The 14,641-nt window shown below is 44.2% G+C and overlaps 1 protein-coding gene across 1 annotated transcript; it reads right to left on the bottom strand.

The window, feature by feature from the left end:
- Positions 1-165: 165 nt before the first annotated feature.
- Positions 166-14,641, bottom strand: ankrd24 (ankyrin repeat domain 24). The gene is made up of 22 exons (XM_053430170.1): positions 14,606-14,641; positions 12,588-12,718; positions 11,805-11,893; positions 11,632-11,696; positions 11,488-11,545; positions 11,183-11,253; positions 10,963-11,069; positions 10,280-10,452; positions 9,731-9,753; positions 9,397-9,489; positions 9,013-9,102; positions 8,781-8,900; positions 8,524-8,653; positions 8,198-8,361; positions 6,768-6,931; positions 4,705-5,485; positions 4,287-4,601; positions 3,454-3,687; positions 2,224-2,400; positions 1,984-2,145; positions 1,800-1,865; positions 166-554 (listed from the first exon to the last, which is right to left on the bottom strand). The coding sequence occupies exons 1-22, from the start codon at positions 14,639-14,641 to the stop codon at positions 486-488; spliced, it is 3,318 nt and encodes a 1,105-aa protein (XP_053286145.1). The 3' UTR covers positions 166-485.

Raw genomic sequence — 14,641 nt, forward strand, 5'->3', positions numbered from 1 at the left:
CATATCTGCTGACAGCTGCACAGTGACTTCAGCAGTCGTGCACTCATACTACAGCCAAATCAAATATCTCCATCACCCAGAAATAGATGTGAGACTATGTCTAAGCTGCTGGTTCAACAGTGTGTGTGTGCACGAACAACAGGTTCAACAAGCAAGCCATTTGTTTTTCTGTTTTATTATAACAATGTCATATAAAATCAGTCATCTTGCCTTACAATCAGTAAACATGATTCTACTATATCACCACTCTCTGCTGCAAACCCCTGACATGTTATAAACCTCACAGGTCTGTTTGTCACTGCGTGGTTTTCAGTCGGTTCTCTGTTGATTAAGTTACTGTATTGTACGCATGCAGCTGTCTGATCACGGATCAGTTGTATTTGGCTTTCTAGAGGAGATCTCTATTACAATAGTCCCACAGATTGCTGTCCGTTATCTTGAGCTGTGGAGCAACTGGATTGTGTAGAGAGACATTGGTCCAAGGATCAGTTTCCCTGTTGCGTCATCCTCAGGATTTGGCGTAGCATGCCCTGCACTTCTTCATCCATTCGACCCTGTTGGGCAGCAGAGAATGATGCAAAGTTGCTGCAGATTAATCCTTGTTGCATATGCACAGGCAGAGTGCCCTCTATAGGACAGACCCACCAGCGGCACCCAGGTTACCTACACAAACAAAACCTCTGATCCAACGCCAGACGCACCAGGTACAGACATCAGACACAGACTGCTGCCTATAACAACATTACTGCCCAATATCTTTACAAGATAGGCTTGAAAAGTTAAAGCAAAAATCATGTACGGGTCTGAATTAAACTGTAATCAAACTGACAAACACAGCAACTAGAAGCAATTAAGTAGCCAACAGTTTTCTTCTCTAATCATAGTGAACATAAAAGCTAATTAGAATGGCACTCAATAGATACTTTACCAAATTTCAGACACTCATAAATATCAGTGTCCCATGTCTAATTTTTCATCTATATCCATGACTTAGTCCTTAAGAAATAAATAAAACTCCCAATGTTAAAGAGAGTGGGAAAACATTTACTGGATCTGCACTGATTTGTATAGATTTTTCCCTTACTCATACCAAATCTTCCAAAGTTTTGTGGTAATCTGTCCCTTAGTTTTGTGAAATCTATCTTTAAAACAAACTAGAATAGCTCTCAGTAGAGCATACACATCTGTCAAGGCCAGACAATCTTAAACTCAATCAAGCTGCACCAAATTACACATTCAGAGTTAACAGTTCTTTTAATGTGGCAATTTCTTTCTCATTGATGAATTGTTCCCTGGAAAAACTGTAAAAAAAAAATCTTTGTTTCGATCAAAAATTTGGTTTGTTCTTCCCTGACCCAAACAACATCCTTCCACCAAGTTATATGGAAATCCATTCATTGATTTTGTGTAATCTTGCTTACAAACAAACCAACCAACACACACACAGACGGGTGAAAACACACCCTCATCGGTGGAGGTAATAGTTAATGTGTACACCTCTGTGGTGGAACTGTACGCTGAAACTGTCTGAGCCCTGCACCTCCTCTGTAATTTCATCCTCTCCGTCTGGTAAACAGAGATGTTGAACTGTAGCTGCCCGCTTTTTATTGTTTGCATTGAAAACTGGAGTGAATTCAGCCGTCAGTGCCGTTCACAGTCCAGACTATAAGTGGTTGTCCAGCCAGTCGCACATAAAATAATGTAATAGATCCAATGTTACACAGCAACCTCCCCCCCTCCATAAAACTCAGGAAAAGGCTGAATTTGAGCTCTGGCATGTATGTGTGCATTCAACTGACCTGTGCAGCTGCCAGTAAATGTGAGCGGTACACAGTCACCACCTGTTTGTGCTTTCTCTCCCAGTCCTGCAAACAAAGGTCACAGCAAATGTTACTGCCGTGCCATTTTACATATTTGTAGATTCTATTAATGGTGATGTAGAAAACAAATCCTGATGCAGTCTTGTGTCAGGTGTCCCCTCACCTGGAGCTGCTGGGTGAGAGTAGAGATTCTGTTCTGCAGTGCCACTTGCTGCCCGGGGTTACCGAGATGGGTGGATGAAGAGGAGGACGTGATGCCCAGAGGAAGTGAAAGAGCTCCCAAGGCCTCCTTCAGCCGGAACACCTCCTTGGACAGCTCTGTTATCTGCACAGAGACAGACACAGCAAATCAGCTGATAGTTTCCTCAACAGCAGAGGTTTGAACAGCCACCCTCCCTCTCACCTTGCGGTCCTTCTCCTTCACCAGGCCCTGGGATTCCTGGACGTTGTTGTGGAGCACCTGGATGTGGCTGGACTGCGCCTGTAGCTCGGCGAGCCGCTGCTGCACCGTGGCCAGCTGGGACTCTGCCACCTGCCGCTCACTCTTGTTAAAGAGAGCCTCTCTCTGCACCTGGAACACCTAAACCAGTAAAACCACCAACGGCATCATGTCACTTTAAAAACGCTGATTGGTTATACGTCCAGTTCAGATGCTTTTCAGCTGATATACAATCTCCTGTTCATTCACTATTAGCGCTCATGCTCCATTCACAGGGGGAGGTACCCTATACTATGCACCCACACCCCTTTTTAACCTTGATGACATCACAGGGGGTACGAGCGCCGATGACCTTTCATTTATATCACTTTCTTCTGTGCATGGCTACAAATGATCATTCTTGAATTGATATATCCCCTGATTAAACTGAGGACTTACAGATACATTCACATTGGCAAAAAATACACACGTGCAGAAAAAACGACTTCACCATAAATTTCATTTTATACTTTCTCAGTCAAATCTATTCCTGCAACCATTTTTCTAAATGTTTTGCTAACGGGTATTTCCCATGGTTACAGTCTCTTTCATCTTCCTACAACCACTCTGCAGTGAACCAGTAAATCTACACACCAACCATAAATGGGTTTCTGTTCGAGGCAAGTTTGATTTTACATGCTAAGGTGTGTGTGTGAGTGTGTGCGTGGGTAGGTTGCCAAACAGCCTGTTTTTGTAATAAAGTGATCTCTATTTTTAGCAGGACCCAGTTTATGAGCTACATAAAATAAATCCTGCTCAGGTGGCCCCTGATCAGCCTCTGTGTGTTTGCAAACCTGAGCTGGAAAAGCAGTTACTCCGTTTGCAAAGGGAGAGTATTTATAAATGCCCCCACACATGTGACCTGGTCATCAGGATCCTATAGCGAACATACTTCAGTGCATCACCAAGCACATATAGAGAGGGATCAGTGAGACAGACGATGGCACTGAATAGAGAAAGTAATACACTTATGAATAATGTAGAGGCAGGAAAGAGGCCTTCACGGAACATGGCTCACTTTGTGGCAGACACAAACACATCTAATGTGGCTTCAGACGGCATCACAAGGATTTAAAAGAAGCCAGAAACAATAACACACATGCAAGCATGCACACACACGCACACACAGACACACTCACAAACACACACACACACCTCGGTGCACGTCTTCTCATGTTTGCGGGTGAGGTCGTTGAAACGAGCCGTGATGGCGTTGATATCAACCTGCAAAGACAGCCGCAGGCTCTCGTGGTCCTCCTTGGAGATGAGGCCCTGCTCTGCGGCCTTCTGGGACTTCAGTTCTCTCAGCTCCATCTCTTTCTCAGTCAGGGTGTCCCGTGCTGCTGCTGCACTGCTCTCGCTGGCCTGCAGGGAGCGCTGGAGTTCTGCCTGTGAGGCAAGAGGAAGCGATTGACAGACCGAAGCACATAGTGACAATTTGAAAGATTGTGATCAAAGGCTTTTACATTTAGCTATATACATGCCTTTTCACATTTCTGTATCTGTTGTGTATGTACCACAATATGAGTATGTGACTTACCACTTTTGCCGTTTTCTAATCCCTAATATATAATTTTTTTAAATATTTAAAATGGAACCTTCTTGAATATTTGTATTGTGTATACTTTTATCGTGCAATTTCCAAATGGTAGATAGCTTAGGTTTGATCTGTATATTGTAACTCAGGGTTGGAGTTTAGCTCCTCAAGAGTGTGTTTTGAGATTGGATCCAGAAGAGAATCTAAAATATCCTGGATACGAATGCCACGATCTTGCGAAATCACAAACCATCTTTGATCTTAACTGTTCTGGGGACCCCTCCTACCAGATCCAGAAGCAGTAGCCCAGTGAAAAATGGCCTCAAATCAATTAGAGCCAAGACTCTATCCAGCCTCTCTAATCTATGTCTGTCCTCCTGCCCCTCTCATTTAAACATTCTGCCTGAGTTGCTTCATTTAATTATTCTTGTCCTCTCCTCTCCTTGCTGACCTTGATTTTCTCATGCTCCTCTTTGGATATGGCGTCCTGCATGGGCTGCAGCTTGGCCTCCAGTGCGGCAGCCCGCTCCTCAGCTTTGCAACGGAGGTTCTTCTCCTCCTGGAGCTCCTGCAGAGTATCTGCCAGCTGTTCCGACACTGCGGAGAGCACCTCCTTGTGCTTTGACAGAGGCACCGCATCCTGCAGCTGCAAGGCGTCCAGTGCCCTGCTCTCTCGCTCGGCGCACAGACAATCCAGAGCCTGGGCTGCTTCCTGTCGGGCCACATCCAGCTCCTCTGTCACTGCTGCCAAGGTTCGTCTTGAGGGCTCTGATTGGAGAGAGTCATGAAAATGGACAAAAAAGTCCCAAACTAACATCTCAATATTATACATATACTTTTTTGAAATGGCACTACACACCTAATATGACTGAGCGCTCCGAGCTCTCCGAGTGTTCCTCCTCATCTTCCTCCTCATCATCACCACCACGTGGAGGAGGCCTGAGTCTCTCCAGATCCAGCAGGGCATCGTTGAGCCGTCTGGCCACTGCTGCCCTCTCCCTGGCCAGCTGCTCACACTGGAGCCCCAGATTCACTTGCACCTCCTCCAGCTCAGAGCGTGGCACACACTTCCGCAGCTCCCCCTCTAGCTCTCCCAAACGCTCCTGCAGACGACGGACCTTATCTCCATCTCTCCCTGCTCCTCCCTCTTTGCCTGATACGCTGCCCTCTGCCAGGGCTGCCTCCAACTCAGCCACTTTGTCACGAAGGCCCTTCACCGTTTCCGTTTCTTTCTTTTCTCCGTCTTTCGCCACTTCTTCTTTCATAGACTCTTTCTTGGCAAGAGCAGCCTGAAGTTTTTCAACTTTCTCCGTCAGCTGTTTGATTGTGTTGCTGTCCTGGCCGCTCTGACCCCCCTCCACGCCCCGTGTCTTGGCAAGCTCCTCCTCTAGCTCCGTCACCCTCGCTCTCAGCTGCTGCGCCTCCTTGCTCGGACCCTCCCCTGCAGCCCCAGACCCGCCTTCAGTGCCAGCACCTGCCATGGCAGTATCCCCCTGACCACACTCCACAGAGAGCACCCCGAGAAGCATCTGCTCCTTCAGCTCTTCTAGCTCAGACTGGGAGGAGGCCAACTGCTCCTCCAACACACTCAGCTTCTCCTTCAAAGCCTCTGTACTCTTTGCGGTTGCACCTCCTTCCTGAGACTTACCACTGCAGAAGAAGATAAGTATTTATCTCAAGTAATGCAAAAGTAAGTGATAAAATGACTAATTAAGGAACATTTCTAGCATCATACTAGTGGACATTGTTTTCTTCAATCAGTTTAAAGCAATACAATGCAACTTTTTTTACTGTGAAATAGCAGCTTCAAAATGACTCTGATGTTACACTGTCAAACAATATGGAGAATGGTGCCGCTTCCATTCCCACTCCTCACCCTAAACATGTGCTCTTGCTCTATGTAACTAAAGTGAGCAGGTAAGAGCTCCTGTGAGAAGCGTGAAAGTAATGCTGAGCAGTAGATCAGTTCAAAAGACTAAGAGGTCATTCAAAATCTAGCGTTTATATTCGATATTCAGTGCGGAATCTTGAAATATCAAAGTTGGTGTATTTGTTGTAGCCAGAGTCGTCTGGTTCAGGAAGCCGGGGATCATTAGTGTTGAGGAATTTTTGACCATCCTCACACATTACTGTATATGCCACTATATATTATGTATATTACACATCATATCTGTACAGGAGAATAGTGCCCGCCTAATTCCACAGATACTCCCTTCTCTCTCTAAGCATAACCAAAGGTCAGGCTATAGATAACGGGCCAACCAACAATACATTCTAGCCATTCATGGATGTGCTGTATAATACAAAAAAATGAATCACCACGTGTGGCTGCAGAGGGCGCTGTTGCTCAGTAAAAGTTACATAGTGTTGCTTTTATCTTGATTTGCCAAATGTTCCAAAAGGCCATGCTAATGAACAGTGCAACTCAGATATATTCAATTTACAATTATAAAAAACAAATAACCAAATGTTTTATTAGAAAAGTAAAACATCGGACATTTTGCTAAAAAAAAAATTACTTATTATTGATTAATTTTCTAGGTGAGATATTTCACGTCACTCTATTCTATTGTTTCTACTTATTAATTATACCAATCAATTCAGTAATACATAATACAAACTTGATTATTGAAGTGTCATAATGTACATATATAATGATACATATGTATTTCATCAGTTTTCAGTATAGAAGATAAATAACAAAAAGAAACCAACAGACCAACAAATCACAACCTAGATGACAAACATCTGGCATCTAAGCCTTCATGCTTCAGGAGAAATGTAAGCGCTCAGCACTTTTAAAATGGCCCTGTTCAAGGCAGCAACCAGATACTGCTGAGGCTGACATTAGCAAAGGTGTGCACATCTCGGAATAAATTGAATCCAGGGGAGTTAACTCGTTCGAATGGATAAATACATGAATCAGTCTTACCGCTCTTCTGCCACGCTGCAGGTCCCGTCTGAAGCCTGGGCCTGAGAGAGGCGCTCCTGAAGGGATTCAAACTCCTTCCTCAGGGTCTGATACTGAGCTAAGGGGACGGAGTCCGGGCTGGAGGTCTGCATGTCTGTGTCGTCCTTCTCAAACATCTCCAGCATCTGTATACCACACAGAGGAAATAGTTTAATAATAATAACAATAATAATAATAACACCTAATTTAATATAATCTTATTTGTAAAACAATAGCTTAAGACAAAAACAATAGCCTGTTAAATCTACAAATATGTTTTATACCACACTCCCAGTTTGTAACAGAGTTTCTGTTATAAACATAACTTATTAATACATGAAAGCCTAAGCACATATAGCCTTGATGATATCATCCTAGGCTTTTTTCAGACAGAGCTCCCCCAGAGACACAGACGACTGTGCCACTGTTTCCACAGGCTCAATAAAACTCCCGGAGAATAATAAACTGACCTTTATGAGTAAAATCCCCAGACCTCCCTTTAATTAACCTGAGTCATTATAAATCGTATTCTGTTCTGCATCATTTACAGTAAATCACAGCAGGAGATGTGGTTCTGACCTTTCTTTCTCAAATCCTCTCTTATTTTACCTTCCCCACTTTCCTGTCTGGTTCTTCTTAAACACAGCGGGGCAGAGCTACATCACATGCTGCTCGTACAGCGGTGCAACCCACAACACGAGAGAATACTGTTAAAAGAAAACTTTAACCGTTCATCCAGCGTGACCCAGTTAGTGACGGATGACTACAAAATGCCCCCGTGTCTGCATCCGATGTTGTGTTGTTCTATTTATACCTGCGTGAACACAAGTGGCTCAGTGCATTAGTGCACCAGAGTGCAGCGTCATAAACTTTAAGTGGTCATGACTAATGCTCCAGCCGGGGACACTCAGCCCCCCACCAAACAGCATCTTCATCTTCTGCCAGGAAAACATTTAATAATCACTTCACTAGCGCTATCGATTCAAACTCTCTTTAAAGAGACTGTTTGGGTTTGTAAAGTCGTTTTCAGACATGAACTCTGTGGGTGGGGTCAGGGCAGAGCATGCACGAGGCAGGACATAACATCTGAATTCCACTTTGGAAATCACATCATCACCAGCGTGGGCCCTTATCTCCAAAACTCTTGAGCTTCGTCTTTCAAAGACGACATCTTTGTCTAGGTATTCCACGTGTATGGATCCTCTTTTTCATCCTGAGATTATTTTTTGTCCAGTGCGGCTTAGAAACATCATCAACAGGCCCACTCGCTCTCCGTGAACTTTCCTTCTGTAAACTCACATTGGCTTACACGGACATTTGTATTCACACACACGCATGTGTCTCAGTAGGTGTGAGTGTGTTATGTTCAGTAGCCATGTGTATTTATGTATTTGGGCTCTCCCTGACGTTACCTGTACTTTGAGAACAAGCTCGGAGTTCTGCGAGGTTAGTTCCTCTATTTGTTTATGCAGCTCGGCAACAGTTCCTGGGTCTGCGGGGCCGGGGGAGGGACTGGCTGAGTCAGTATCCTCATCCTGAGCAGGGGAGGCTCTGGAGCGCTTGGAGAGCAGCTTCTCTAATGGGAATGTTCAAACGAAACCCACAAAACAGGAATCATTATTCAGTAGTCAGTAATACACGCAGGAAAGCCCACATGGTATATCAGGGATACATGCTTGGACGTACACGCATGCTCTGTGCCAGGGCCGGTGAGGACATGCACACACAGATCGCCTACCTGGGAAGTCAAACATTTCATCCAGGTCCTCGGAGTCACTGCCCTCAATACCATGATCTCCCTTCAGCTCCTCAAGCAGCTTGTCTCTCTCTGCCTCGGCCTCCTCTAATCGCTGCTTTAGTTGGGACAACTATTGTGCACACAAAAACACACACACAGGGACAATATGTTCTCTGATGTGGATGCAAACATGCAAAGATGTACTGAGACAGTTTACATAAAATCGACAAATATTTTTCATGGTGAGTCTGCAGTACCTCTTCCAAGGCCGAGATGGCGCTCTGCTGCTGCTGCTCCAAGGCCTTGATCTTCTGAAGCAGGCGGCCTCTCTCCAGACGGAGCCGTCGAATCTCCTCGAACACCTCCTCGTCTTCCGCCTTACACAGACAACCACAAAAAATATGACCCACCTCACAAAGTTTGCATGCTTTACAAAGTGTGAACATCAGACATCAATGACTAAACAATACTCAAGATTAGAGAGCCGACCTGGGCTGGGTGCTTAGTTTCTGGAGGCTGTGGGGAAGGGGTCTGGCCGGGGCGAGCAGGACTCCGGGGCTGAGGAGAGGGAGGCAAAACCTGCACGTTTGAGACAGAAAAACAACCAAAATTAACTTTATTAGTCATTACAGAGATAAATGAGCATGCTTGGCCTCATGTAATGAAAAATACATTAAAGTCTTGGAGTTATAAAATAAATATTTGCTTTTCTTTGTTGTGTCACTTTGACAAATTACAGGATCTGATGAAGAAAGCAAACAGGTTTAATCTGATATGTTAAATGCACTGGTGATTCTGGTGATACTGTGAGGCTGGCCTTTAAGTGCGGTTTAATAATGTGTTTTCCATCCACTGAGACGGTTCTTTCAGTACCTGGAGAGGAGAGCGGGGTGGTGGAGGAGCTTTCCGTTTGCGGGGGGTAGTCCCCCCCTGCACTGATGAGGCGCCTGAGGGGACTTGCAGGGGCTGTGTGTGAGTTAGGAGGGGGACCACAGACAAGCAGAGGTCAAGCTCAACTTAAAATGGCAAAAGCAGAGTTAACTGAGATAAAGACAAAGGGTCAGCAATAAGCCCCCCCCCAAAAAAAGAGAGCTGCACACAAGAACAATGACCTCATATTGGAAAACATGCACAATATGATCGGCCGGAATGGGGCATGAGCTCATTGGTGGAGGGAGTGATGCAACACAAAGCCTTGCAGCCTTACCTCCTCGCCTGCGCCCTCAGAAGCTACGTGTGCAGAGGGAAAAGACACACACAGCAAAAAATGTAACCTCGACAGCAGTGAGGTTCAGGCAAGAATATATCCACACAGACACAACTATACACACTTTCACTTCCATCCACTTTTTAAAGTAAAGTATATCATAGTGGCTTTCATGTATCTGGTCGTAAATCCACCAAAATGTAGAATAAGAACTAATGTGGTCATGCATCATTCACCTAATTCTCTCTTTCATCTCCTTTTTCAACCAGTCACACATCTGTTTCTCATATAACAGCTGAGTCTTTGTTAGGAGAGAAAAGTGGAACGAGCCTTTCGTCTCCTTTCTTTTCAAACCCAGCTTCACAATCACATCCAGCTGCCGTCCTGATCCCCTTCCTCTTATTACAGTCTTATAACAGCATAACAACCTGTATCTATCCAGGGTACACTGATGGTATGCTATTTGTTTCTGTCACATGTTTTATAACTATCCCATCCCTTCTATCTCTCCAAATAAAAAAAAAAGTTCAAGCGGGCCTCACACTGTACCTGGAGGAACTCCATCTTGCAACATCTGTGAGACGCGCTGGTTGCCCGTGGTTACGCTGTAGTCTGAGGCATTGTGTCCGAGGGCGTCGACCAGCTGCGTGTTGGCCCCGCCTCTCAACAGAGCCTCTACAGTTTCAATACTGTCACTCTCACAAGCCAACATTAACGCAGACCTGCGATTCACATACAGGATCATGACATTGCAGGAAAATACAGAATCTACCATAATACATCTGTGAAGTACTGTAGAATCACATTTTAGACTTTAGTTTAGTTCAGCAAATAGCATTGTATTAGAATCAATTATAAGGGAAATGTATACAACAAAGCAGTACATTTTTTTTATCTCTATCTGTAATGATGGAGCCTATAGAAATTGTCTTCCACCTTGCGAATGTTAACTGCTGGATAATTAATCTCGTCCTAGAGGTCATCTTAACCCAAATTAAAAGCTGTAACTCCCTGCTGGAGGTCCTGACCTTCATCCCTTATAATCACCCCCAAATACCCTCAATGACTGGAGGAATCCACCCTGCTCCCTGACTCCCACTGCTGGGACAATAATCTGGAAGAGGTTTTTATCTGAGCTAAAGAAGCTGCATCGTGTCCCAGTCTGCCTCAAGTCATTCAACCTTTCAATATTGAGATGGACAGAGGAGAATCCAGCTACAACCCGAACTTACCTTCCCTGGTTGTCCTGGATGTTTGCATTGGCACCTCGTCCCAACAGGAACACACAGAGCTCCACTCTGCTCATCTGAGCTGCTAAGATCAGAGGGGTGGCCTCGTCCTAACACAGATAAAACAAGATTATACAAACATCATTCAGCAACCGCCACGTTGGTTGTAATCAAACCAATAGTAAATCAAAAGTAATATACAATCTCTGTTATACTAACTTACACTGTCCTGGACATCCAGATCCGCTTTAAAGTCCCACAGGGTCTCAGTGCAGGACAAGCAGCCACTGACCGCTGCAGACAATATTCAGAACTATGGTTGATATCCAGATAATATAAACTTACATATAGAAATGATGAATTAAAGATTCAGTGTAGGGGTTAAATGTTCATAAACACCTATTTGCTTTCAATAGGCTTCTTGAATGGGATCAATATTAGTGTTGGAGCGTGTTTGTGTCCCACACTATGTGAGTATGTTACTGTTTGGCCACAGTAACCAAACTGCTGTGGTTGTGTAAGTGTTACCTGCATGATGAAGTGGTGTCCTGCCAATGCCGTCGGTGCAATCAACTGCCAGTCTCTCCTATCAGAGAAAATGGAACGTTACAAATCCCTTCAAATTTGTTTGCCAAGCTTTTAATCTATTTACCAAACAACCAAGTGTTTTACCTGTAGGAGTCTCTTTAAACACTCTGACTGGCCGTTCTTGGCTGCGAGGTGGAGGGCGCTAAAGCCTGGAGGTAGACAGTCAGAAATAAATTGACATTTATAAACAAGAGCCATGAGATTCAGCAACCTCGGCTTTAAGGATAAAACTCTTATTGGGTAATGAAATAACGTACCAGCCCCGTCAGGGACGTTCACATCTGCTCCATGAGAGATGATAACCTCCAGACAGTCCAGTCGGCCTCGGGATGCACTGAGGTGGAAACTGTGACACAGATAAAGGACAATACTTGTGATTAGAGATGAGAAATGAGAACTGTTTTCTCCATTTAAAATGTCTGATTCTGTGGAATTGTTCCAAAACTGATGGTTTATGGCGGTTCAGCCCGATCCGGACCTATATATTGGTTAGCCTGTAATATCAGCTAAAATTTGTATATTTTAGGTTTTTGGCCTTCATTTTGATAAGACAGGAATCAGGGAGGCAGGAATAAAACCTGGGCCGCTATATATGCATCGCCGTTTGTGACATTGGCGCTTAAGAAACTTTCATTTGATAGAATAAACAATCCAAAAAAGATGTGCATTTATGTTGACATTTTAAGTTTAATTTGTTAATTCAAGTACTAGATATTGTTAATGGTTAAACTGTAAAAAATCTAAACTCAACTACAACCAATCTTTAGGAATTGTTGCCATTTTTTTTAGATATCAAACTTGGCTGATGTATCGGAAATCTCTCAGTATCCAACATTGGTATCGGTCTGGCTCGATTTACAGCAAAGACTAAAACAAAAAAATAGCACCAGTGTTGGGTAGGCCCTTCCATGGAAAATTACTTATGTTGCATAGGAAATTATTTCTTTGGTATTGTTAATTATATTTTACACTTTATTTTAATATTCAAAGTCCTTGTTAAATTTCCAGAGTAAATAAAAAAACTTGAATGATCAACTTACGCCGACTTGCCCTCAGCGTCCAGCTTGGTGGGACAGAGACCTTTCTTGACGATGAGAGCTGAGACCTTGTCGGGTTCATTCTGCTCCACGGCCTGCAGCAGCCTCTCATCACTCTTACTCCAGTCCTGACTCTGAGGGGGGAGAACAGGTCATCACCCTGCACTGCCCCAAAGGAAACTGATACCACACTGCATATCTCACAACATACCACAGAGGGGATGGGCTGCTAAAAGAAATATGAGGAAATTAGAATGTGCGACAACCCATTATGATGAAATACGTTGTTTTTGCCTGAGATCATTGAGAGGGTAGTTTTGCAAGTTACATACTTTTAAGATAGAAATCGCATGAATAGAATGTGAAACGTTATCAGTATTCTTGCCTATTCATTCATTTGTTCACTGGCTCTATAGAGAAGATACCTACTGGCAGCGGAAGCAGGCTGAGACAAGGAAAGAAATGCTTCATCAGGCTAAAAACAGGCTGCTGAGGATCCATTCTGCTAACAGGACGTCACACACTCAACTAAATACAGCCACAGTGTACAAACCCACCGCCGTATGTCCTGGCTGACAACACACACTGATGCCCGGCTACAGAACAAGTCCAGTATAACACCAGATAGTGGAGAGAACTCAGCTGAACATTAAGTTTAAATCCCTTAGAGGTCACAGCATCACATCGGTGATATACATGACAGAAGATTTATTCTACACTGAAATAGAAAAGCTGGTCACACATAAACTCAGACACACATCCATACAGTAACACTGCTACCCTCTGTGCTCTCTTCTGCCTTTGCAGCACCTCCCTGTCCGCATCAACACAGCATCCTGACGTCCTGATCCGGCTGCTAGCAGGGACACAGACAGACTTACCATTGCACCTCACACACAAACACACAAACACATGCACATTGCCACCTCCTTCCTTTCGTCCCTGTCCTCCCCGATCGATAATCCTATATAATTTCTCTGCCTCTCTGTAGCAGCAGCCTCTGTTTTCTGTCTCCCTATAAGTTTTTTTCGGGTCCTGCACGGTTCCCCTGCTGGCAGCGTCACAGATCTTTTCCTCTGCAGTTACAGAGCGGAGCGGGGCCTGCGGGATGTGAGGACTCAGCACAAAGAGGAGAAACGAGCTGGACCGAGCTGCACTCTGTTCTGCTGGTTAGGAAGGTTATTTATAGTATCTAATATCTATCTATCAATCAATCAATCGTTCTATCTATCAATTAATCTGTCTATCTATCTATCTATATATATATCTCGCTGGCTGTTAAGTGAAACTATTTATCAGCATCATCCAAGACGAACAGCTTTGTCACCATTGTTGTGCGGATCACTTAGTGTGCAGGCCAAGATAACAGGGAGGTAGAATTTCCCTTTAGGTTGACCTGACAGTAACATAGTATAATGGTGTTAAGAGCATCTTCTAAATGCTCAGACCACACTGTGGAGCCAGCAGCTTCTGGTTTAACTGTGTGTACCTGTGCACCGGCGCTGCAGGGGTACAAGGTCTGTGACACCAGTTAACCAGTCTGCTACACGGAGCAGGAAAAGAATCTTAAAGTTAAAAAAATGCAGCATATTAGAGAACTAGGTTGACCCCCACATTGTAAAGCCCTTCAAGGTAATGTAGCGGCAACAGCAGGGAAGTAGGAGTTCCTTGATTCCTAGTGTGTGTGTGTGTGTGTGTTTGTGTGTGTGTGTATGTATGTGTGTGTGTGTGTGTGAATAATTAAAGGCTACCTGAGATCTCTGTTCATACTAGCAGTCTGGAGACAGACCTGCTCTCCTGCTGCTGCTCGGTGACACTGAATCCCAGTGCCCCCCATAAACACTCACACACACACACACACACACACACACGCAAACACACAAACACAGGCACACACAAGTAATATCTTTACAACAACCTTTTAAGTTAAAAACACCCGTTGAAAGGCTTATTTCTCTACACAGCCTGTGGACATACAGTAAGATAACAGGTATAGTACATGTTCAACAGATGGCTCTTACCTCACTCTTCTTAAACTTTGCCTTCAGACTCTTCAT

This window comes from Pleuronectes platessa, chromosome 9 (assembly GCF_947347685.1).
Source record: "Pleuronectes platessa chromosome 9, fPlePla1.1, whole genome shotgun sequence".
Taxonomy (NCBI): Eukaryota; Metazoa; Chordata; class Actinopteri; order Pleuronectiformes; family Pleuronectidae; genus Pleuronectes; species Pleuronectes platessa.